General features: G+C 44.9%; 1 protein-coding gene across 3 annotated transcripts; it reads right to left on the bottom strand.

The window, feature by feature from the left end:
* Window positions 1-523: 523 nt before the first annotated feature.
* PPP4R3B (protein phosphatase 4 regulatory subunit 3B) lies at window positions 524-19,987 on the bottom strand. 3 transcript variants are annotated; one of them, XM_074536665.1, is made up of 16 exons: window positions 19,502-19,987; window positions 18,121-18,176; window positions 12,118-12,216; window positions 11,030-11,650; window positions 8,629-8,706; window positions 8,345-8,461; window positions 7,612-7,728; window positions 7,138-7,269; window positions 6,617-6,719; window positions 6,083-6,124; window positions 5,668-5,826; window positions 4,886-5,055; window positions 4,175-4,314; window positions 3,502-3,686; window positions 2,884-3,008; window positions 524-2,220 (listed from the first exon to the last, which is right to left on the bottom strand). In XM_074536665.1, exons 1-16 carry the CDS (start codon window positions 19,641-19,643, stop codon window positions 2,125-2,127), a joined length of 2,382 nt encoding a protein of 793 aa, XP_074392766.1. In that variant the 5' UTR covers window positions 19,644-19,987; the 3' UTR covers window positions 524-2,124. The 3 variants fall into 3 exon arrangements, with proteins under 3 accessions (XP_074392766.1, XP_074392765.1, XP_074392764.1); XM_074536664.1 differs by having other exon boundaries at window positions 2,884-3,086; window positions 3,502-3,665; XM_074536663.1 differs by having other exon boundaries at window positions 2,884-3,086; window positions 19,502-19,986.
* Between the last annotated feature and the right edge of the window lie 2,361 nt (window positions 19,988-22,348).

The following is a 22,348-nucleotide window of genomic DNA, read 5'->3' as shown; positions in this document are numbered from 1 at the left end:
TTAAAGCTCCTGCTGCACGTGAGGAGCAGAGCAAGCACTGACACTCCTGGGGAGAGCTCGGCTTGGGAGGCACTGAACAGAATCAGGAATGGGGTCCACGCTTGAGGTGATGCCTCTGGTGCTCCTCAGGTGAGTGAAGGCACATCCCAGGTGCCTGCTGCTCTCATGGCCTGGGAAGATTCTTTACTGCTGGAGACAGAACCCACTGGGAAGCAAAGCAGCTCAGAGTGAGCACACGAGGATGGTGCTGCAGCTTCTCTTTACCAGCAAACACTTCCTTGGCTCTGGAGCTGATGGCTGCTCCCTCAGAGTCCTGGAGCTCTCTGGGGACAACTCCACTGTCCCCAGGTCCATCAGAGAACCCGTGTCGTGCTCACACCTTGGGAAGAGCTCACCCATTCCCCCTGGGATTCCATTCAGTGGTATGGAGCTACTGCTGAAACCTTAAACAATATCCTACAACAGCCACATTTCAAAGTCTGAGTTCACCTACCATGTGTAACAAACCAAACCAAAGCAATAATTATGGAATTACAGGGTCACATTTTAATTCCTGAATTTTACAGTTCAGCATTAATATCACCACATGTATACAAATGGTGTAAAACAAGTACAGTGGTATCTTTAATACAAAATAAACTTCTGTTTTATGGAAAAAACTATACTTCATATCTACACAGACAGCCCATCTTTTCCAAACAAGAGCTAAAATTAAAACTAACTACAAAAATCTCCAAAACAGAGAAACTGCTTCAGTTTAAACTATTCCAGGAGAAATGGACCCATAACACGTATTACAAGTGATCTATGTGGTGGATTGCAGCTGGTTCCATCTTGAACATCTCTGACACAGTCGCTGGGAAATCTCCTCTCACTCAGTCATGATCTCAGATCACATATGGGCAAACTAACATTAAAATATTTACAATTCATGTGCTGCTCTTGAAAATAAAACCTGGACTGTTTGCCTCTGTCACCTTGCCATGAGCTCCCCTATTCCCGTCACAGTTCACTCACCTATGTGGAATGTGCTTTTGTGTTTTAAAAAAGCAGCTTTTGTACCACCCCAGATTCAGGTGCTGCTTGTGGATCCCATCTCCAAGCCCTCAAGGTGTTCTCCTGGCAATAATCCTGTCTTGGTCCAAACTGCTTTGGTGTGAAATGCTGCTCAGTCCATCACTGTGGAAAAGCTGGGAGTGTTTGTTATTCCCACCTCAAGCATGCAGCTCCCAAACAGGGAAGGGCTGCCCAGGAGGAGCAGCCCTTGGGACACGTGGAGCACGTTGGAATTCAGGCCCTGCCCAAGCTGAGGATGTGCTGGGTGCAGCCCCACCATGACACAGGCAGCTCCTGCAGAGCCTTGGGAAGCCTCTGCTCCTTGCCATCGAGATTTCTGGACGTCTCACTGACAAAACAAGCAAAACCTTCCGTTTTGAATCCAGCTTGCATTCTCTCCTCTTGGAAAATACAAATTAAAACTTATTTGAACTGTTTTAAACAACTCAACATGCACTATAACTGCAGCGTCCCTCCCTCCAATCATGAGAAATGCATTTTAGTTGGTAATAAATGGTCCCAAAATATGGATTGTTCTTATGCAAACAGAGTTAGTTTTCCCTTAAATTTTTTTAAAAGAGGCATTGCTAAAAGAACACAACTGACAGCACCATTACAAAATTAAGATTACGGGGTTCAAAATTTAAGCTTGCATTTTTTTTCCTAGTTCTGTTAAACAATGGGGAAACCCTGCAATATTTTTAAAAAAGTGTTACCATACCTTTCCCTCCCCCTTTCCCTCCCAACACCTGAGACTTTCCTTGCTGAGAAGCCATCATCCAGGTTCTGAGAATACTAACCCACCTTTTTTTTTAATTTTTCTTTTTTTTTGACAGCCTGAATGGCAGACTCCTTACTTTCTAGAAAGACATTAAGTTCCTTGGAAGATTTGTGTTTACAGAACTAACCCTTTCTAGCTGATACACCGAGTTTCTTTTGCTACTCCTTGTATTATCTTATATACTCATGGGAGAAAGCTTTCTGATTCAGATTCTTTTTAGCTCTTAAAACAGTTGCAGCATTTGAAACCCCATAATAAAAGTTCTTATTCCAAAGTTTTGGTTTCTTTTATGAACCCAGACGAGGTCTTTTCCTTGGAGATGTCTCCTCCTCTTCATCATCATCTTCATCATCAGGATAATCCACTAGCCCAACTAGACTTCCCTGCCAATTAGAAAAGGAAAAAGGAAGTTTTTATATTGAAGAAGTACCTAGAAAGGTGCAAATTTTGAACAAAACCTCCAGCCAACCTGTCTAGGGCACACCAACCTTTGGCATTCCAAGTGTCATTTATATATATATATGGAAAATAGGTTTGAACCTCAAACTGCAAAATGTACTGGAGCTTCCTCACTGCTCTGGGTCTGGATTGGGAATTGTTTAAAAACCACTTCCAAGCCAGTGGGACGGACACAAACTCCAGTGTGCAGGCTGCCATCCCTTTGTGCTCAGCCTCAGGGTGGGCAATCACTCCCTGCTGCACGGGCCTGCAGTGCTCAGGAGCTCCGTGGCTGAGGATTCCAATAATGCCCAGCTCGGTCTGGCACCACCCAGGGCTCACTCGCTGCATTTGCCTCCTCTAAAGCACTGGGCAATTCCCCAGCCACTAACACAGGCACTAACAGAGCTCCCACAAACCCCAATTCCCTGTGTACACCCAGAGCAGCAAGTGAGCAGCAACAAAAAGAAGAAACAGTGAAATGATGCAGAGGATGTGGGATGAGACTGCACCAACAGAGTGCAGCCCCACTGAGCCTCCCCGGAGCAGTGAGGGATTCACTGCAGGGCTCAGCGTGAATTTATCTGTTCCCCACAGAGTTCTCCCACCTTGGGGGCTGGCACTGCCGGGCTCAGGGCCGTGCTCTTGGAGGAGGAGCCGTTGGAGCTGGCTGGTGATGTCTGAGCTGCCACGGATTTGCTGTTTGCACCGTTCGCACCGTTGGCTGCGCTGGCTGAGTGGGAAAAAGTGAATTTGAATCCCCCAGCTGAAGTCCTTTTTGGAAGATTCTCTTTGTCTTCACTCTCCTTAGCTGAGGGACAAACATTGTCACACTTAGGTATCAGCTGCACACCAAGGAGTACAATCCACATCACAGTGCAATCGCAGGAGACAGCCAGCAGGGATTTTGGTTCCAATTCTGCTGCAATTCTCAGTTCCCCAACCAAGCCCATGCTGAGCCCACCAGCAGCAAACTGAGCAGGGCCTGGATGCTGAGGGCACGGGGACGTGGCTCACCTGGAGCACACAGGCACATTCAGAGTCCTGCTTTTGGATACCATTTAAACTCCTCATTTAATCCTAAACTGGCTTGTGAAGACACATTGGGATTTTTACATGGAACACCCCGTGCTGCTGCTCGAGGTACAGAGCACAACCACGGGTGAGTGTGGGTGACACAGCCATGGAGCACTTCCAGTGCCAACAAGCTCAAACACAGTAAATACCTTTTTTAGTTTCCATAAATTTCTCATAGCTATCTGGAAAATCATCCTCCTGTTTTGACTTCTCAACTGGAGGTACAACAGCTTCGCCTTCTTCCTCTTCATCTTCATTGAACCACATTTCTTCATCCTCCTCCAAGGCTCTGGCATCCCTGCGGAATCTATTGCTACGCAATATGGATGGGACACTGTAAGAGACACACACAGGATCCCAGCTTGGCTGCTGCTTCAGGCTTCAGAAATGCCTCCAGAGCTTCAGAGGAACTCAGTGCATTTGAGAGGGCAATGCAGCTCCAGCTCTCGTTCTGCCTCACCCCAAGACTCACCAACACCCCAGCTGACGATGAGCCTGACTGAGTCCCAAATCAGTGACAGAGCAACATTTTGTTCTTCTCTTAGAGAGTCCTCTCTCTTCTTTAGAAATTCTCTAGTGTTAATTATTCCAATACTCTAGAGTTTTCTGACCATAACATTCATTCCACTGGCCACCATCAGCTCTGCTACACTTGGCCACAAGGAAAGGCAGATGGGGCTTTCCTCTAGTCCAAGAAGTTTTCACCAAGAATGAACCCCAACCCCAGTCCCAGCTCCTGCTGCCCTCTGGGAAAGGCAAAAGCAAGGAGCAGAGCAGAGCAGCAGCCCCTGCCAGGCTCAGGACACAGAAACTGAGACCTACCTGTTCAGCTTCTGGCTTTGTCGGTCCTTTTCCTGCTCGTATTTTGTCTTCAGTCCCTTGAAGGTCTGAACATACTCAATAGATTCAAGTGCATTATAGAAGTTTTCAACTATATGTGCAATAAGGGACTTAATATCTTCCTGCAGAAGAACAAAACAGGGTTTCAGCCTCAAATGGGCACAAGCAATTCAGAAAGCTTTTGAGTTTACTTTGGAAAGTAACCGATTTCTTGCCCAGAGCCAAAGCATTATTGTACAACATTATACAAATGTGAAGCATGAAATCAGATTTACCCTTAATAAATAGATGAGATTGAGAAATAATTATAAGGCTCCCCATAGAAACAGACAATGGAGCCAGCAGTGTCCCAACTGTAATTGTGACACTTCAGTTAAACAAAGATCTTTTATGTAGGAGAGCTGTGCCCTGTCCTCCCCACAGGCTCCAGCTCTCTCCAGTCCTCAGCACCTACAGCAGCTCATGTGGGACCAGGAACCTTTTAGTCAGTCTCTCACCCTATCAGGCAAACCCTACAATTCCTAATGTTCTTCTTGCTGGAAAAGACAGCAGACACCATATCCTACAACTAAAAACCTCCCTTCACTTTCACAGAGCACGAAGATCCCCACCCATGAAGGCAGTGGCAGCAGGGGCCCAGGAGCTGCCCAAGTCCTTGTTTCCCTGCCCCTGTGAGGGCACAGCCGCACTCACCACGCGGATGAACTCAAAGAGCTCGATGACAGCAGAGTTGAGCAGGTTGTAGCGAGTGCCGTTGTCCAGCAGGGCGTTGATCACGGGCTCAAAGAGGTTTCCCTTGGTGATGTAGCGGTTGTAGAATTCATCCTTCAGCCCAATTATCCTCCTCATAAAGCGAAGAGCACCTGGGGGAAGAAAATTCAAGGAGTTAACAACCACATGCCTTGTGGAAAGAACTGAAACCCCTCATGTTACCCAGAGGAAGATGGGCCCCAGTCATGGACACATTTTATGAAAAATCCCTTTGCAGGACTTTTTCTCCTGAGAAGCTGAGAGGCTTTAGGAACAAAATGTAAACAATGATTATCTGCTGCTGTGGGATGCAACAGGTGCATCTGGGATTGGCCTCATGTGGTTGTTTCTAATTAATGGCCAATCACAGTCCAGCTGTCTCAGACTCTCGGGTCAGTCACAAGATTTTGTTATCATTCCATTCTTTTCTATTCCTTGCAAGCCTTCTGATGAAATCCTTTCTTCTATTCTTTTAGTATAATTTTAATATATCATTTACTTATAATATATATCATAAAATAATAAATCAGCCTTCTGAAACATGGAGTCAGGATTCTCATCTCTTGCCTCATGCTGGGACCCCTGAGAACCCCCCAGAGGCCCCCAAACCCAGAGCATTGCAATCTCACCCACACCACTAACACAAACCCCAAGTGTGCACTGAACACCTTCCTCACAGCCCCACCATGCCTGCAGGAAGGAAATCACAACAGCTCCATACTCACACAAGGCCAGAAATGTGTGTTTTGAATTCATCAATACCAGCACTCTTCTTAGCAAATCTTTGTTCATAATGTAATTCTTGATGTGATATGTGTGGTGTTCCACACAGAAAGTAAGCAGCTCCAAAATTAAGGCAAGTAGTTGTGCTGTTTGGTAATTATCTGCAAGAAAAAGGAATAATTTCAACTTTCAGCAGCAAGGTTGACTAGGAAAAAAACCCAACCCATAACTTCTAAACAGATTAAAACGTTCCTTTAGCTTCCAATTATCTCAAGTGAATCAAAGCTCCTGCATCTACTTCAGTAAAAAGTATTAAAAGAAATAAAATATGGGCATGCCTAACTTTTTTTTTCCTAATAGAGTACCATACACAGCACACAAGGCAAGTTTCAAAACTCAAAGTCAATTCAGACTTACCAGGACAAATTGTATTACTCTTAGTGGATCCAACTACTGCATCTGATAAAGAGAAAACAAAACCAAAAATCAGAAAAAGGTTTTCAAAGCACTGTCAAGATGTAAAAGATGAGGAGAAACAATCAGTTCTACCAAGTGGTCAGATTTTTCATCAGATCAAAAGTTTGTGAGATACAGGGACATAAACAGGCAGCAAGAATGTAGTCAGGTGAAACTTCTATATTTAATTTATCTTAATTTTAAATCCATCTAGGTGAAAATGTATAACCTAAACCTTAGGAATATGATACAGAATAAAAGCACCAATCCTAAATTTTTCAAATACTGCATTAAAATGAGTGCAGTCTAATTTACAGACACTTCATTTTAATTACAGCCAATCTCTGCTTTACAGGAAGTATTTTTAAAATGCAATTAACAATGGTGTATTAGCATGATTAACATCAAGGAAGTGCAGCAAGGACCAGCACTGTCAGTCACTGCCAAACACTACAGGCCTGAAAGGAAGAAAAAGAAAATGGAAATATTCAGTACCTTTTTCACATTTATCCTCTGATGTATTGGCCAGAAGTGGAGCAGTGAGAACGTGCATACAATGGTTGTAGAAAAAATTGAGAAATTCACTCTTTTCTGTTTTCTAAAACAAAAATAACTTTATTAAACACTGGGATTTATACACAGGCTTTTAAATAAGAAAGAACAGTAACACAGGAAACAGCCCATACAGAATTCTAGTGGCTCCTTCAGGTCTGCCTGCATACCTGTTGGGCCTGCAGGTATATTTATATATAAATATATTGTGTTCAAGGAAGATCAGTTTTTGCATTTTGGGGGAACTAACCAAGCTCACCCTCACCAAAAGATCCCCTACTGAAAAAACATCAACTCAAAAAGTTTGACAAAACTTTTGTTGATAAACACCTGCCCAATGGCCCAAAATGGAAACATAAAGCTTATTTTAGGCTTGTTTAAATTGAGTATCAGAGCAAACAGAGAATGTCAGGTTTTCAGCTCTGCTGAGCCAGTGCAGTGTCTGTACCCCCACACCTGCTTACATTGGCTGTGGCCAGCATGTTCTCTGGGTCAATCAGAGTTCTCAGCAGCCCCATTAACTGCACAGCTCCCCCCAGCTCCGGGTCTGTGTCACAGATCATCTGCTCAATGACCACGTTGATGAGGAGGATGTCCTGCAGAAAAATCCCAAACAAACACACCACCCAAGTTAGACACGGTTTCAAGAATGGAAAATCATTTCTATAGTCTCTGTAAATTTGTGAAGACAATTTTAAATGAAACCGAAGAATTGAGAGTTGCATTTGGATACAGAAATTCTGGCAGGCACAACCCTCCACACTTACAACTCTTGTTAGCCAGAGTTCCAAAACTGTAAACTCATACAACAGCAACATGCTCAGAGATGTCTGTATATTAAACCTACTTTTTCCTGTACTTCTAGAGGTTTGTTTTGCTGTTTTGTTTGTTTCCTCCTTGCCCAAAGACTCAACAAACTGCAAACCACTGGGACTTACATCATCACTCTGCTGGGCCTCTTGCATCACAAATTCTCGGACCATGGATGGGCTAAATTCTACTAGATAAGAAAATATATCTGTAGCAGCAGATCTAACTTGCAGATCATCCATTCCCTAATAGAGAGAGAAATTGATTAGCAAGAACAAGTTAAGCTGGTATTTATTATCAAGTAAAGCTGAAAGGAATAGGTAGTTTTAAGTTTTGGGAACATCTCATTACCAGAGTTTCTATGAGAAGCACAGTAATAGGGTTACAGAAAAACAACAATAAACCAGCAAAATGAATTGCAATATTCAGGCAGCAACAGCTGCTCCAACCACAGGAGTGAAAGAAATTCTGTTTTCCCACTGCTGATTAGGACAGATTAATCTGCTAACGACAGGATTATGGGATCTTTTGGGAGGAACCAGCCAACAGTTCAAGATTATCTAAAAATACTTCTTGGGCCCTTGGCCAGCAACAACCACAACAACAATCCAGCTGCACAAAGAGCCTCTGCCAGTTTTTACAGCCCCTTGTCCCAAGGACTGTGCTGATCACAGGGTGAGAACACCCAGAGCAGCCAGGTCAGGCACCTCAGAGCTGGGGCAGCCTCTGCACTGGGAATGCTCCAATCAACTCCCACTCCCAAGAGAACAAAACTGACACAGAGGGGCTCAGCAGAGCCAAAACTGCCTCAGTGGCTGCAGCTCTTCTGCTTGCTTAAAATCAGCTTGAAGTTTCACTCACCATTACAATTTCAAGAGCTGGAAGAATTCCCAACTTTGCCAAAGTTTTGAAAAACGCATCTCTGTTCTGAGGTTGTAACGTTTGAGAAAAGGCGCAGAATTCCTTGAAGAAGTTCACCTGTCACACAGGGAAAGGGAATTTGAGCATTTGGGTCAGAAAACTCTCTGAAAGGACCAAAAAGTTACATTTTGGGGCAGAGTTTGTGTACAGAAATCCCTCAGGGACTGCAGGAGAGCTTCCCTGTGACCCAGAGCCCTGGAGGCAGCACAGGGGCTGGCACTCACCAGTTCACACCGTTTGTCATCGTCTGTAGCTTCGTCTGTCAATTGTGCAAAAACTTCTGATAAAAACTTCTCGTCTTCCTGTGTAACACACAAAAGGAACACACCTTACACAGAGCCTCTGGAAAAGAACTTCCATCCCTACAGGAGCCAGCCCTGCAGCAAGTCCAGCTCTCCATCCAATTCATCCCAAAGAGACAAATGCCAGAGCACACATCCAGTGGGATCTCTCCCAGGGCATTGTTTCAGCACTCCCTCTGAGCAGCAGCAGCAGCTCCAGGAGAGCAGAGCCAGGTGAAGCTGAGCTCAGTGATGGTCCCTAAAACTGCAACTACAAAGGGACAGCCAAGGGACAGCTTTGCAGCCATGTCCCCAGCACCTTACTCACAATAAAACCTCTCCCACTTGCACGTGCTCTGCTTTGCCAAGCTGGGAAACTTTATGGACTATTACTGGGTTTTCACATTCACATCCTCTGTTACCAAGAGATATTTCAGCATATACAGGAACACCTCACTTCTTGCAAAGCATTTCAGGTACCCCATAAGATCAAGAGGTACCCAAAACCCAGGGTGAACATCAGCATCTCTGAAGGGTTCAGACACTTTCTGTCCTTTCACATTGAAAACAGTGTTGGAGTTCTCTCAAATTCAAATGTTTCTGTTACCTTTTAAAGACAATATAAATCTGACAGCAAACAGTAACATGCTACACCTGTACAAAATTTTGCATCACTGTATCACTTCAACTCAATAAACTCGTGCATTGAACAAAAATGAACAGAACAGCAGCATTCCAAAACATATACATGAACTTGACTTTATATAACACAGAATGTGCTTACCTCGCTATTTTGCTGTGTGCTGTCACTAAAATGTCTGCTTTATTACAGTAACAATACAGAATTTTTACAGTTACAGCAATGCCAACCAAAAACTGGCAAAAAAACACCTTTTCCTGACAATTTTCAGATGTGGGGATAGAAGTGCTTTACAAACAAATGATACCTGGAATCAACATCACAGGGAGTGCAACATACACAGATTTAGTAGTTTATTTTAAGCTTTGCTGGCTTAAACAGCTTAATTAAGCCTGGTACAAAAAAAACCCCCAAAGCACACTACAATCAACAGGAGACAGAGTAGGAAATCCCTACTGCAGAACAGCTGAGCACAGAAACATCTCCTGCCTGTCTAGGGCTGTGTGTCCTGAAGCATTTATGGATGGAAGGATGGATGCAGGGATGGATGGAAGGATTCAGTACTGTAGAGCCCCAATGAAAAAAATAACTCTATACTTAAAAATCTCTAAATGCAAACAGGACTGTGGCCTCAGGAGCCTAATACTGAATTTATTTTTAGGTTTTGAAAATATATGCAAAAGAATTTAAAGGAAAATCTTTATTTAACACAAAGCTAATCATTTTGCAAGAGGAATTTAATTTTTTGTTTCTTTCTGCTATTGAGCCACAAAAATAGTAGAAAGAAGCCAAACAGCATACTCATGAAATTCTCTGGAATTACTGTTTTATTTTCCAGTCCTCTATTGAACTCTTTACCATTTTTCACCCATATCTGAACTCATTAACAAATTCAATATGGATGTTAAGGAGGTCCAGTGCCCCTTTCTCTCCACCATTTTTACTCCTTTCCTCTTTTCCTCAACTCCTGGTGTTTCACAGAGCCTCTCCACAAGAGTATGGGGTGAGTATGTGATGTACCCTACACAAATGGACCATTCTGGACACAGATAAACAGAATAAAGCCACTTGGGTACCCATGAGTTTGCACAACACAGCACCAAGTGAAAGCCCCAAAAAGCCATGAATTCACCCAGCTCTTCACTGAGGCTCCTTCCAGGGTCCCAACCACCTTGGAGCCTCTTCTGCCTACAAAGTGTGCAGGACAGTTTTCCATAAAGTAATAACAGCTTGGTTATTTACTAATTAATACTTCTGGATATCAGTATGAAAAAAAACCCCAGCAACTAGTGACTTAATCTTTAAGACAACAGGAACATTTGAAATTACCACCACGATGTACAGTAGTGTGACAGGAATGGTTCTGACCATGCTCTTTAGAATCCCAGATCCAGAATTTGCCACAAAACCAGCACAATACAACAAGCTTCCTGTTCTCTAAATGCTTACACAAACTTTGTCAAGAATTGTATGTTGCTTGGCAATCAAGGAGAAAAATCTTCAGCTTTACAACTCATTTAACAAATATTCATATACTCACCTGAAATGCACCTCTTCAAAATACAAAATCAAAGGTATCAGAGAGGAGGGCAAGCATTCAAAACATTGTGCAAATGATGTGTGTGATTAAGTGCAATCCATTTTGAAACTACAGCTACAGGCATCTACAAACAATCCATCCAGACCATATGAAGAACCACTTACCTGCAACATACTGACAATCTCAACTTTGTTGAAGAAAATAAAGGAAGTGAGGGTAGAAAGAAAATTCTCTTCAAAAACAGATGGTGTCGGGAGGATGATGTCCTGAATATACTGTACCCTGTAAGTCTGGTGGATTTTTTGCCTGAGTTCAGAGTCTGTAATAGGAATAACCTCCTTAAATTTTGCTGTTTTGGTCAAGAACTCCCTGTGCCGTTTTGGCTGAGCCAAAGAAGGATCATACTCCAGGCATCCAACCACATCCATGATGCACTCGTCAGAGAACATCACCTCAAACAGAGTTGCTTTGTTGAGGAACAAAATCCCTCGAATAATTTCATACAAATGATGCAAACCTTCGGTGTTCTCTAAATTCTCACAGACTTGGAAAAGCTGCAGCAGTTTTTTAATGTAGCCCTCGTTCTCCAAGGCCAGGGCCAGCTTTTCCCTACGGATGGGTGAGGAAAGAACAGAGGTAACTAGGTCAGCAATCTCTTCAAGTTTGTTGAGTTCACAAGTAGGAAGGTCAATCAGAGGGCTGGTTTCAGGCATCTCCTCGATGTGTTCCTCTTCTGACTCTATCAGGTCCTGCGTGACTTCCACTGAAGGATCCTTACCCTGAACCTGAGGGCAGAGTGCACACAGTTACTGTCTGATCCCAAAAATGAGCAGGTCAGGAACCAAAGTAACAACACATCCCAGCTGCAGTGGGATCTGAGCCCTCTGGTTCTTACAGCACATTTGCAGTTCCACAGCACTCTAACAAGCTGCTTCTTCCTCTACCTGAGGCCAGCTGGGAGAAGGACAACTAAAGCCTGGAACTCTGGCAGTCCCTTTCCAATAACACAACCACACCAACGGCCCCAGAACAGCGACCACCTGAGTCTCAGCATTACAGTGATTTTACCAAGGCCTGACATTCAACCATGACAACAACTGGTGCTCTAAGCAGGAGCATTTTAAGACCTTGCACAGAAAAGAACAAATATTTGCTTGCTTTACAAGCAGGTTTGGAAAGGATGCACAAATACATCAAGTTACAGAAGACACTAAAACACCTTGAAGAAACAGCATGTTTCAATTTACTGTACCTGGCAGATTTTTTCCCAAATTTCATCACAGCCAGCTTTTTCTTGAAAACTCAGTGCTAAATCATAGTTTTCTGCTTCTGACCAAACAATCAGGGTGTCCTGTTTGAGATAAAATCAAGAAAGTTAATTAATTGTTTCTGAAACAGGTCTGCAGTACATATTAACCTCTACTCCTTTAAAGCCAATGTCTACAAAATAAATAAATTTAAAGTTACACTTGCCAAAAAAAGCATAACACTAAAATATTATCTAACCTGTTCTGCCATACATCAACTTTCTTTCTAGTTATTTTATGACCATTACCTTACACAAAACATATTTAAAGACACTATTTTTCATATCCAAGCCACTTATGATGGCATTTTTCTGCAAGATACATTTCTTGAGCCAACAGTCTTGAAATGGGAATGCACACACTAGATTAAGAAAACCTACAATACAACAGGTTAAGAATTTCCATATTTAGTAAGGTAGAAACAAATCCTCTAAGATTTCAGTTTTAGAAAGTGGAAGAAAAGTGTTTATATCTAAGTGAGACATAATGCCTAGTTAATGTTCAAATATTCCTTTCTGAATTAAAAGCCATACAGCCTGAATAATACAAATCTCCCAGGTTCTTACTGAAGTTACAACCATCTTGCCAGTTATTTTCATTTGAGCCAGGTTTTCCTTCTGTTACTATTGTGTCCATCAATTCCATTTGTGCACTTGCACAGCAGACCTGGAAGTTTTGATGGAATTTCTGAACAGGCAAAAATGGTTTTGGCAGAGGCTTTATCAGGACACTTGCTGCTGTCCTGTAAGGAATGCAAGGCTGTACTTCAACATTCAGTTGAATATTTATTCAAGACAATACAGAGTGGTTGTGGTTTAACCCAGCTGCCAAGGAAGTCCCACACAGCTGCTCATTCACTTCCTCCCAACACTGGGATGGGAAGGGCAATCAGGACAAGGTGAAAGTTCTGTTCTTGAGGTAAGAACTGTTTCAAAAATGAAAGAAAGTAAAATATAATAATTATAATAGTCACAGCAAAAAAAGGAAGGGGAAGAAAGGAATAAACCCTGACAGGTAAGTGATGTTCAGCAGCACCTGAGCAGCGAGTGGCCCTTCCTGGCCACCCCCCAGTTTATCCCTGCCCATTATCCCAGTATGGAACATCCCTCTGGCCAGCTCAGCTCCCTGGGCAGCTCCTCAGTGCCAGGGCACGGGGAACTCACCAGTCCCTGCCTGAAGGGAAGCCCTGCCCAGCACCACCTCCAGCACCCCTGTGCTGTCAGTGCCACTGTCACCCTGAACCCAACCACAGCTCTGCTCCAGCTGCTGCCATGGAATGAACTCTGTCCCACACAAAGGCAGGAGAACAGTTCCCCATCCTACAGCAAACTCATCTTCATACAAAAATATCCAAACTGAGCATCTCTGCTAACTATCCAGAATATTTGATGAGCTCCAACAAAACTCTTCAACATTCCAAGTCTGACTTCCACAGTTACCACATATTTTTAAATATTGACGTGTTTTTTAAACACTAGTAAGCTTTTGGTTAATGGTCAGTAAGGTAATTAATTCCCACATTTAAAACATTCAATATTCACCATACAACTTATCAAGGCTGATTAGTGAACACAAAATATTAAGAGTGAATACAAAATATTAAGAGTGGTATCTTTAAGCTCAGCAAGGAAACCCAAAGAAACACCTGATGATATTCCTTAGGAAGCTTCAGGGGCAGTAAGCTTTAAACAGACCTTGAATTATCTGGGCTTGCACAGCTCAGGGAACACTCCTCTACTTCCAGCTGTGAGGGGACTGACAGCAGGGAAGGATTCCTGGCATGGGACAGCAGGTTCCCTCTCCATCAGCAGTTATTTGGATACACACATCTGTCTCAACAAACACAACTCCCAGCTGCCACAGCTACCACTGGAACATCAATGAACATCAGCAGCACTGATGCAGCATTAATTCTTCATTTCTACAGCAATCCTAATTCCTCAATACCCATGGGGAGCTGTATCTTGGGGGTTTTGGCTTTGCCCTTTTTTTTCTTTGAAAACAAAGTTAAGAATAACATCACCTTTGACAAATGCCTACCAATAGATCCATTTCCTTCTCCCAAAATAATCACAGGCCACACTAAAGACAATGGAATTTGCACAGGCAATTTTTTCCTTTCTTACTAATTTTTACACATTTCTTTAGAGAAAAAGTTTCCCTGTTGTGGAAAGAACAGGATTCAATGAGTGAACAGAGTTCACTGTGGTTTCAGCACTGTTGTGAGTTGTTTATTTATATTACAGTGTCCTATATTACACTTGCACTTTTCTCCTACAGAGAAATATTAACAGGGAGCCTCTCTGCTGTCAGGCTCCACTCACAGCTGGTCCAAGCTCTTGGAGCTGACATGGTTTTCACTCCCAGCTGTCCCCCCTCATCTCCAGCCCAGGACCTCTGGATCTCTGTATTTACCTTGTGCCATTTCAGAGTCAACAACTCAACCGGGCTTCAAGGGAAAAATAATAATTGTCAACTGCATGCATTGAAAGCTTCATCAGCTCCCTGATCTGGGTCTTGTTCAGAGATTAATAAAAAAATAATTCTTAAGTACAATTTGATGGCTGCTACAGAATTCCAAATGTGAAATGTTTACCTTGAAATATTCTGTGCAAGTGCTGATGCCCTGACACTCAAAATCAACGCACTGCAGGTAAGCTGAGCCTCAGAGGTGCTGCACTGAACAAAGAAGGACACACACACTCAGCAGCCCTATTCATAGCCCAGGATGATTCAAGTAACAGAATTAATGCAGTAACTTCAAATGACTCCAGGCACCCAGGGACTGCAGTCAAAAATTTGTGAAAATTCTCCAGTTCCTGAATGGTACTTGTTACAATCTGTACTGCCCACACAAAGCAGAAGTTATATAAGCTTTTCCAAAAATATTTCAGAAAGACTGAAAGATGGTTTCAACAGAAAATAATTGTCCAAAACCAATATAAGACGTACTCATCTGGCACACACTTCCTGCATGACCTCAGACAACCCACGAAGAGCAGACAGACAGACAGACAGACACCTTCCAGGCCAGGCTCCACCACTCCCATCTGCTCAGAGGCCATGCTGCTCCATCCATGAGCAACAGCAACGTTCCTTAATTCACTCAAGCACCATAAAGGCAAAAGAGATTAATTCTGAACAAAAACTGAAACTGAGAGCTGTTCAGACCCTTCTCCAGTGCTGGTGTGCACAGTGCCTGCTCCTCCACCCTCTGTGTTCCTGCACCACATCCCCATGCCAGCAGCAGTGTGGGGAACACATGGGGATAAAATGAATCCAGCAGGCAGACATGTTTCAACTGACTCAGCCACAAATCCAACCTGCCTCTGGATGAACCAGGAGTGAAGAAACCCTCTGGCAACTGCTGGGGCTGGCTTTGACAGCACCCCTGCAAATGTGATCAATCCTGGCCACCAGGAACTCCTAGTCTGCCTTGAGCAAAGCGTTCTGTGGTCACACAGTGATGGAAACTCTGGCAAAAACAGGATCTGCACACCATCTTCATCTCAGAGCTGCAAACAGAGCACACCCAAGCAAAGGTAACAGCAGAAGGCAGCACTCCCTGTAAGGATTTCTGCAGCAGCTCCATTTCTTCAGCCATGGACTGGCTCTCCTGCCAGCTCTGCCAGGCAACAGTAACCTCAAGCAGAGGCTGAAACATCACATGGGTGTGGTGGAACCTTTAAAAGCCCTCCTACCAGAGCCTCCAGAACACATCTGAGCCTGCCCTCTGGCTAACGTGGGGTGTCCAGCAGGGGTAACTCCCAAAGCCTATGCCCCAAAATCCAGGGGGACCTGAAGCTCTCCAGGCTCTCGTGTTCTTTGCATTCATCCAACTAGAGCTAATTTACACTGTATGCTGAGCAGCTCAGCACCTGCCTGACCCATCCAAGCCCAACTTCCCTAGAGAAAGGGAAAGTTGTGATGACAGTGTGCCCAACACCTGGGCAGAATGAATTCCCCAGGAACCACAAACAGGACTGGAGCAGGAGGTAACAGGCCTGTCCTGTTTGGGGTTAGTCAACAGCTGCAGCACAGCTTGGCACTAACAGTGCAACACTGGAAGTCACAGACTGATGCACAGCACTGAAAAATCAGTGCTGGTTTCCTTTTTTCACAGGACGCTGTTATGCAAACCCAATGAAGGGTTAAGCACCCTCTGAGTCCAGTCAAGTCATTTACACGACAGATGTGCAGGCAGGGCATGCTTCTGTTCCATCCAGCTGCACCACCCTGCAGCTTTCCCCAGATCCAAGGCCATCAGCACCCCAGATCCAAGGCCATCAGCACCCCAGATCCAAGGCCATCAGCTCCCGCAAACCCAAGGCCATCAGCACCCCAAATCCAAGGCCATCAGCTCCCCCAAATCCAAGGCCATCAGCTCCCCAAATCCAAGGCCATCAGCACCCCAGATCCAAGGCCATCAGCACCCCAGATCCAAGGCCATCAACTCAAGGACAATGCTCTGGGTCAGCTAAAAGCTGCACGAGGTTGTACAAACCTTAAGGAGCAAACAGTGAAGAAAAAGCTTTCTGCCACATGGACATAAAAGCATTAGTATCAGAAATAAAGCCAGCCAAAATAAACCTCAGTTTTAGTGTTTCTAAACTATGATCTACCTTTTCCACAAGAAAAATGGTAACAAAAGTTACCTAAGTCACTTAAAACTGCTACCATTTAAGTAAAAAAGGCCTACAATTAACCAGTTGTAGTTTCAGGAAACAGGGTGTGAAGGGAAGCATTTTAAAACTTTAAAGCAACAAAATCTGCATTTGTATTTCACTATGTACAGGCTTCCTGCAGTAAACAGGAAGCAGTTCAGGACTCTTGGCTTCTGCAGAGCTCCTTGCTCAGCATGGCCCCCCAAGGAAAGCCTCCAGCCACCAGCCCCTAACCAGTGAAGAGCAGAAACCACAGAGAGCAAACAGCCCTGGAAAGGCTGGCCCAAAACCACCTCACTCCTAACCCAAAGTGAGCCAACCCATGTCCACAAGATAAAGTCTCCTTCTCACACTGTAACTTGTCACTATAACAGAACCCTCAAAGATGTGTCCCTCTGTGACTTAGGAAGAACAAAATTACTGTTTTCTACAGAGCTGAAACACTCCTGGATACCATAAGGATAAAGAACAAGTATCAGGCACTGAAGGAACAGAGACTCTACTGTAGAACAAAGGAGCAGAGAGAAAAAACTCCAGAAAACCCACGAGAACAATGCAGGCAGAGACATCAAAAATGCGTGCTGAAAAAGGGAAAACAATAAAAGCAGAAGAGATTCAGTAAGCTGATTTTTTTCAGGGGATGAAACAAAAATAACCTATTAACACAGCTCCCAACTGTTTTACTTTGTCTTGCAGGAGGTTTACCCTAGGAAAGGCAACTCTCACCGTGGCTTGTGGCCTTACCTAGGACTACAGGATCCTTCAGGGCTAAAAATAAAAACTAAACAGCAACAACAAAGAAAGGAGTCCCACAAAGACAAATTCCTTCATGTTCTTTCCAAGAAAAGAACTCAATAAATAAATAAATACACTTCAACAGGGCTGGTCAAAGTTTTGCCTCTCTAATTTTGCAATTATTTCAGATGGCCTAGCATGGGAGACAAAAGTTACACATACATGTTTCCAACTATCCTTCCTGTAATGATTTCAATATTTCTCCAAATTGCACATATTATCTTCAAAGCCTAAAGTCCAAAATGGATTTTTCTAGAAGACCCACATATTAATTTCTAGAATGTGAAGTGTTCAACATCCATAGTCCTCTCAGCAATTTTTTCACCTCTAAAAAACGCCTATAAATTTTTTCACCTATAAAAACCTCTATCAATAATTGCACGTCCTCCTGCTCTTCCTTTTTTCCTGAAAAAATGCAATTACTCCAAGCACAAAACAATTCCTCAGCACCAGCAACCAGAGAAAGTAAAGCCTAGCAATCATACTTGCCTGCTGTTTTTGATATGCAGTATTTGGATTTATCTTCGATTCTAACAGTAGTGAACCTGAAAAAGGTATGAAGAGAGATTTACCGAATCCAACAAAACAAACATCTCCACACATCTCACACCACTGCCCACGTGCCAGCCAACAGACTCTCAGCTTAATCCAAATCTCACAGAAAATCCACAAGAACCGCCTCCTTTAAATATAATTTCCTAAAATAAGCCAGGTAAAACAAAATTCAACAGGAATATCCCTATTAAAATACATTTTTCTCGTTTTAGTCCAAAATCCATTGTAGCACTCTTTTCTCCTGAAATCTGGTGCTAGAACCAGCTTTTTTGGTGGAATTTTAGGCCAACTATAGAAATTCCAGCAGGTAATGTGCTGCCCAGCATAAAAATGTTTTTGTCCAGAGCAGCCACGTGGGTCACTTGCTTTGACTCCCTTCAGCTGCCCTTCAGAAGTGAATCACCCAGCTACTATAAACGCAGGGACTTCATCTTGTGTATGCAAGCAGTGTATGTCTCCTGGCAACAGCTCCGGAGCAATTTATACCAGTCTTAGGTGGTTTATTTAGCACATTAGCACCTGTCGGCTGACAAAGTGGGCAGCACGTACCTCCCCCCTCTAAAAAAGACCCTTTAAGGTCACTTTAAAGTGCAATAAAACACAAGGGATGCCACCCGACTGTAGCACAAGCAGGGAATTCCTGAGGAGAAAAAGAGCAACAAACAAACAACTTTTTTTTCACAGCAGTAAGGAAGGGAGGAAAAGAGCACCTGAAAAGCAAAGGATATTGCTGTGAAAGAGAACAAAATGTCCTCACATGTCACGGCTTCAGCTCTGCTCAGGCCGAGGCGCTGCAGCTGCCTGGGGTAACAGCGTGGAGCTGGGTCAGGGAGGTTTAGGATGGATTTCAGGGAAAGGTTCTCCCCACAGGGTGGTCGGGCACTGCCCAGGCTCCCTGGGAATGGTCCCGAGGCTGCCAGAGCTGCAGGAGAGCCTGGATAACGCTCTCAGGGACACGGTGGGATTGTTGGGAGCTCCGTGCAGGGCCAGGAGATGGACTTTGATGATCCCGATGGGTCCCTTGCAGCTCAGCATATTCCAAAATTCTATCAACTGGGAGGGGGAAAGTCTAAGACCACGGTAGCAAACGCTGCTGCGGCTTGTGCGGTAAGGAAACTTCACACGATCCGCAAGATAAGGGAAGGCACGGAGAGTGGAAATAATAACAATAACAACAATAATCCTCTGGGATGCCCCAAGGGAAGGCACCACCAGCCGAGCCCGGCGATGGTGGGGGGCGGCCCCGGCGGTCGGGGCCCGGAGCCGGGCATGGGGAGAGGGGAAGCGGCCTGGGCAGCCCCGGCCACGCTCTCACCGTCCGACTCGGCGCGCACCAGCAGCGACATCCCCTTCAGCCGCTCCACGTAGCTGGAGGAGACGTGCCCGGTGCCCCTGTCGTCCCATTGCCGATCCTCGTTGAGCGTGTAGACCTTCACCCGCCGGCGGGTGTCCGACATGGTGCAGCCCCGGGCCCGCTCCGCCTCCGCGGGGGCGATGGAGCGAGGGCGCCGGGGAGCAAGCGGGGCCGCCGGGCCGCTCAGGGGCACCGCGGGGCCTTTAGCGCGCCGCTTCCCATGGCGAGTCAGCGCCGCCGCGCCCCGGCCCGGGCCTCGCTGGCGCCGCTCCGCCTCAGCAGCTACTACAGCGCCGCCGCCATCTTGTAACCCGGCTCGGGCCGCCTTTCTCTTCCTCCCCGCCCGGGCACGGGCTCCCCTCGCAGGGGCTACGGCGGCCGCCCGCTGCCGCCGCGCCGCCGACGGGACGGCGGCCACAGGGGCGGGGCCGCGGGGCGGGGCCCGCGCGCGCTCCCTCACGGCGCCGAGGCGGGAACGGGGAGGCGGCGACAAAATGGCGGCTGCCCTCACCCGCAGCGGGGTGTGGGCGCAGCGCTGCCTTTGAACGCCTTAGGCGTCTTAAGGGCTCACATGTTCCCCCGAAAAACCGTAATTTTCTTTTTTCCTTTTTTTTTTTTTTAAGTCTATCTACAAGCTGGTGCCATCGCTGAGGAAACGCACGCCTCCCCCCCTCATGCCACAGCAAGTGCCACCCACCGCCGCCACACAAAACGACGGGGGAGCTCCACACCCCAGCCAGGGTAAATTGAAACAGCACACGCAATTAAAACAGAGTTTCAATTTTTAAGAAGAAAAGGTGTCCCCTGCATCACAAAACGGCAGAAAGGTTAGTGAGCAGCATCTCCTTACAGCAGCAGCCATACTGTAACACGCCGTCTGTGCCTGCTTTGTACGTCTCCACACAAGACTCGAAAGCTAAACTGAAGGTGAAGCTTCAAAAAAGAAATGTGCTTAATTAACCCTCACACACAGCATACAATTTAAGACAGACCACTTGCCAAGCATCATGGAGTCTGTATATCTTGAGTTTTCAACGCTAAATACCATATACACGTTTCCTCTGTACTACAAACAAAAAAAATAATTACATCTCCATGCTTGTGTAGGAATAGGGAAAAAGGACCCAAAAGTGTTCAGGGAGTAAAGCTGTGTGAAACAGCGGAAACTGGGGACGAGGAGAAGCCCGACTGTGTCTCCAAACCCAATATTTGAGGCTCTGAAGGGGAAGGAAGGAGGGAGGACAAGTTCTCCTGAGGCCAGGGTGTGCCCCGTTCCCAGACAAAGCCAGACTTTCCTGGCTCTTGCCTCACGGTGAAAGCAGTCACACCGGTAGGGCTCCTATTCACACCACTGGCATTTCTCTGCTCTCAGGTTCAAATGTGGTTCCAGAGGAAGGGAAAGAAAGTGTTTCCAACCAACTATGCCACTCAAAGTAACTACCTGCAACTTTTCCAAACATTCTCTGGGCAGGTTTAGAAAACTTTAACATCTAAGTAACATTCAAGTCTCAGCTTTTGCTCTGGTATTCATTGTAGCAGTCCTCTAAGATTCAGTCACCAAGAAAAGGCAAGATACGCCTCTGAGAATTATCCTATACGCTTCTATTTAGCTGTATGGGAGCACACCGTGGGACATGAGCATCATTATGGATCATAGTGAGTCAGTAACTATAAAAAGACCATGTTAAGTGGTTTCAAAACCCTGGACTGAGAGTCACATGAACCAGTTTACAGTCAGGTTCCAAACAAGCCTTCCCTGCTGTGTTTTAGTGGCCTTTCCTACAAGGTATTACAAACTGAGCATATTTCTACCTTAGAGAAAGCTCAATAAAAAGCAAACACACAAAAAGGAACACAAACCCCAATGGCCACAACATATTTCTGCCTCAGGACATCTGCTGCTCATGAACTCTCTCCTCTGCATGACTTCTGTGCGTGCTTTTGGGTTCTTCAAACCAAATGCACAAAAATAAAAGCATGACTTGTACTCATGATTAAATGCAGCACTTCTCAGGATATATAAAACAGCAGGAAACTGCAGCAGAGTATTTTGGAGCAGATTCTTATAAGTGAATAGCTACAGAAAGGAGTATGTGAATTAGAATTGGAATGAAAAACTATTTCTCATGCTTCAGCTGTGAAATAAATCCATGATCTCTCCAGGCATGAACTCAATGACCTCTGTGGAAAAATATCACTCCAGAACACAGTGGGATTGACTCACTCAGGTGTGGGGCTTCTCCTTGCCCAAAACAGCATCCAGGGGGTTGGAAAGCCCAGCACGACCCTGCCATTGGTACCCACAACCATTCTGGGGGCTCGGCCTGGACAAGACACACAATACTTGTCCCAATAAATGTCACATACTGGAATTAAACCAGGCTAAGACCAGGAAAGCAGCAGAGTCTCTGCTCTTTAGGACACACAGAAAGCAAAGCAATGTTTTCCACGGTGGTGCTGCACCTGCCAGCAGCTCATCCTTCCCCATTACCACCAGCAAGTTATCAGTGTTGAGAATTTTCTGCTCTTCACCAAAGCAAAGGAATTTGTGAGGGTAGACAGCAGACACAGCAACTCACAAGTGTCACTACATCAGCAGCAAAGAACTCCTTTTTTTGTTTTCCCAAGCAAGACAGGCAACTCATTCCAAAATCACTGAAAATTTCTTGGAGTGGAATTAAGAGACTGTATCATTCCCTCTGGCAGGTAATCCCACAAGTACAATTAGGCCAGATCTTATACTTTTATGATAGCACTTGTAATGTTTATTGCTGGCATTTAAAGGTACCCCAGCTCCTGACTCTGCAT

This window comes from Zonotrichia albicollis, chromosome 3, assembly GCF_047830755.1.
Source record: "Zonotrichia albicollis isolate bZonAlb1 chromosome 3, bZonAlb1.hap1, whole genome shotgun sequence".
In the NCBI taxonomy this organism is placed as follows: domain Eukaryota; kingdom Metazoa; phylum Chordata; class Aves; order Passeriformes; family Passerellidae; genus Zonotrichia; species Zonotrichia albicollis.
The sequence above is the reverse complement of the archived record's forward strand: the minus strand, read 5'-3'. Positions and strand labels throughout refer to the sequence as shown.

Excerpts from the sequence above, each read along its gene's own strand:
- PPP4R3B (XM_074536663.1), bottom strand. The coding sequence starts at position 19,643 with ATGTCGGACACCCGCCGGCGGGTGAAGGTCTACACGCTCAACGAGGAT. Across the intron at positions 7,270-7,611 it reads AGGCCCAGCAGAGTGATGAT|GACATCCTCCTCATCAACGT; the intron begins GTAAGTCCCAGT and ends ATTTTTCTGCAG. Across the intron at positions 4,315-4,885 it reads TCTTTGAGTTCATCCGCGTG|GAAGATATTAAGTCCCTTAT; the intron begins GTGAGTGCGGCT and ends GTTCTTCTGCAG.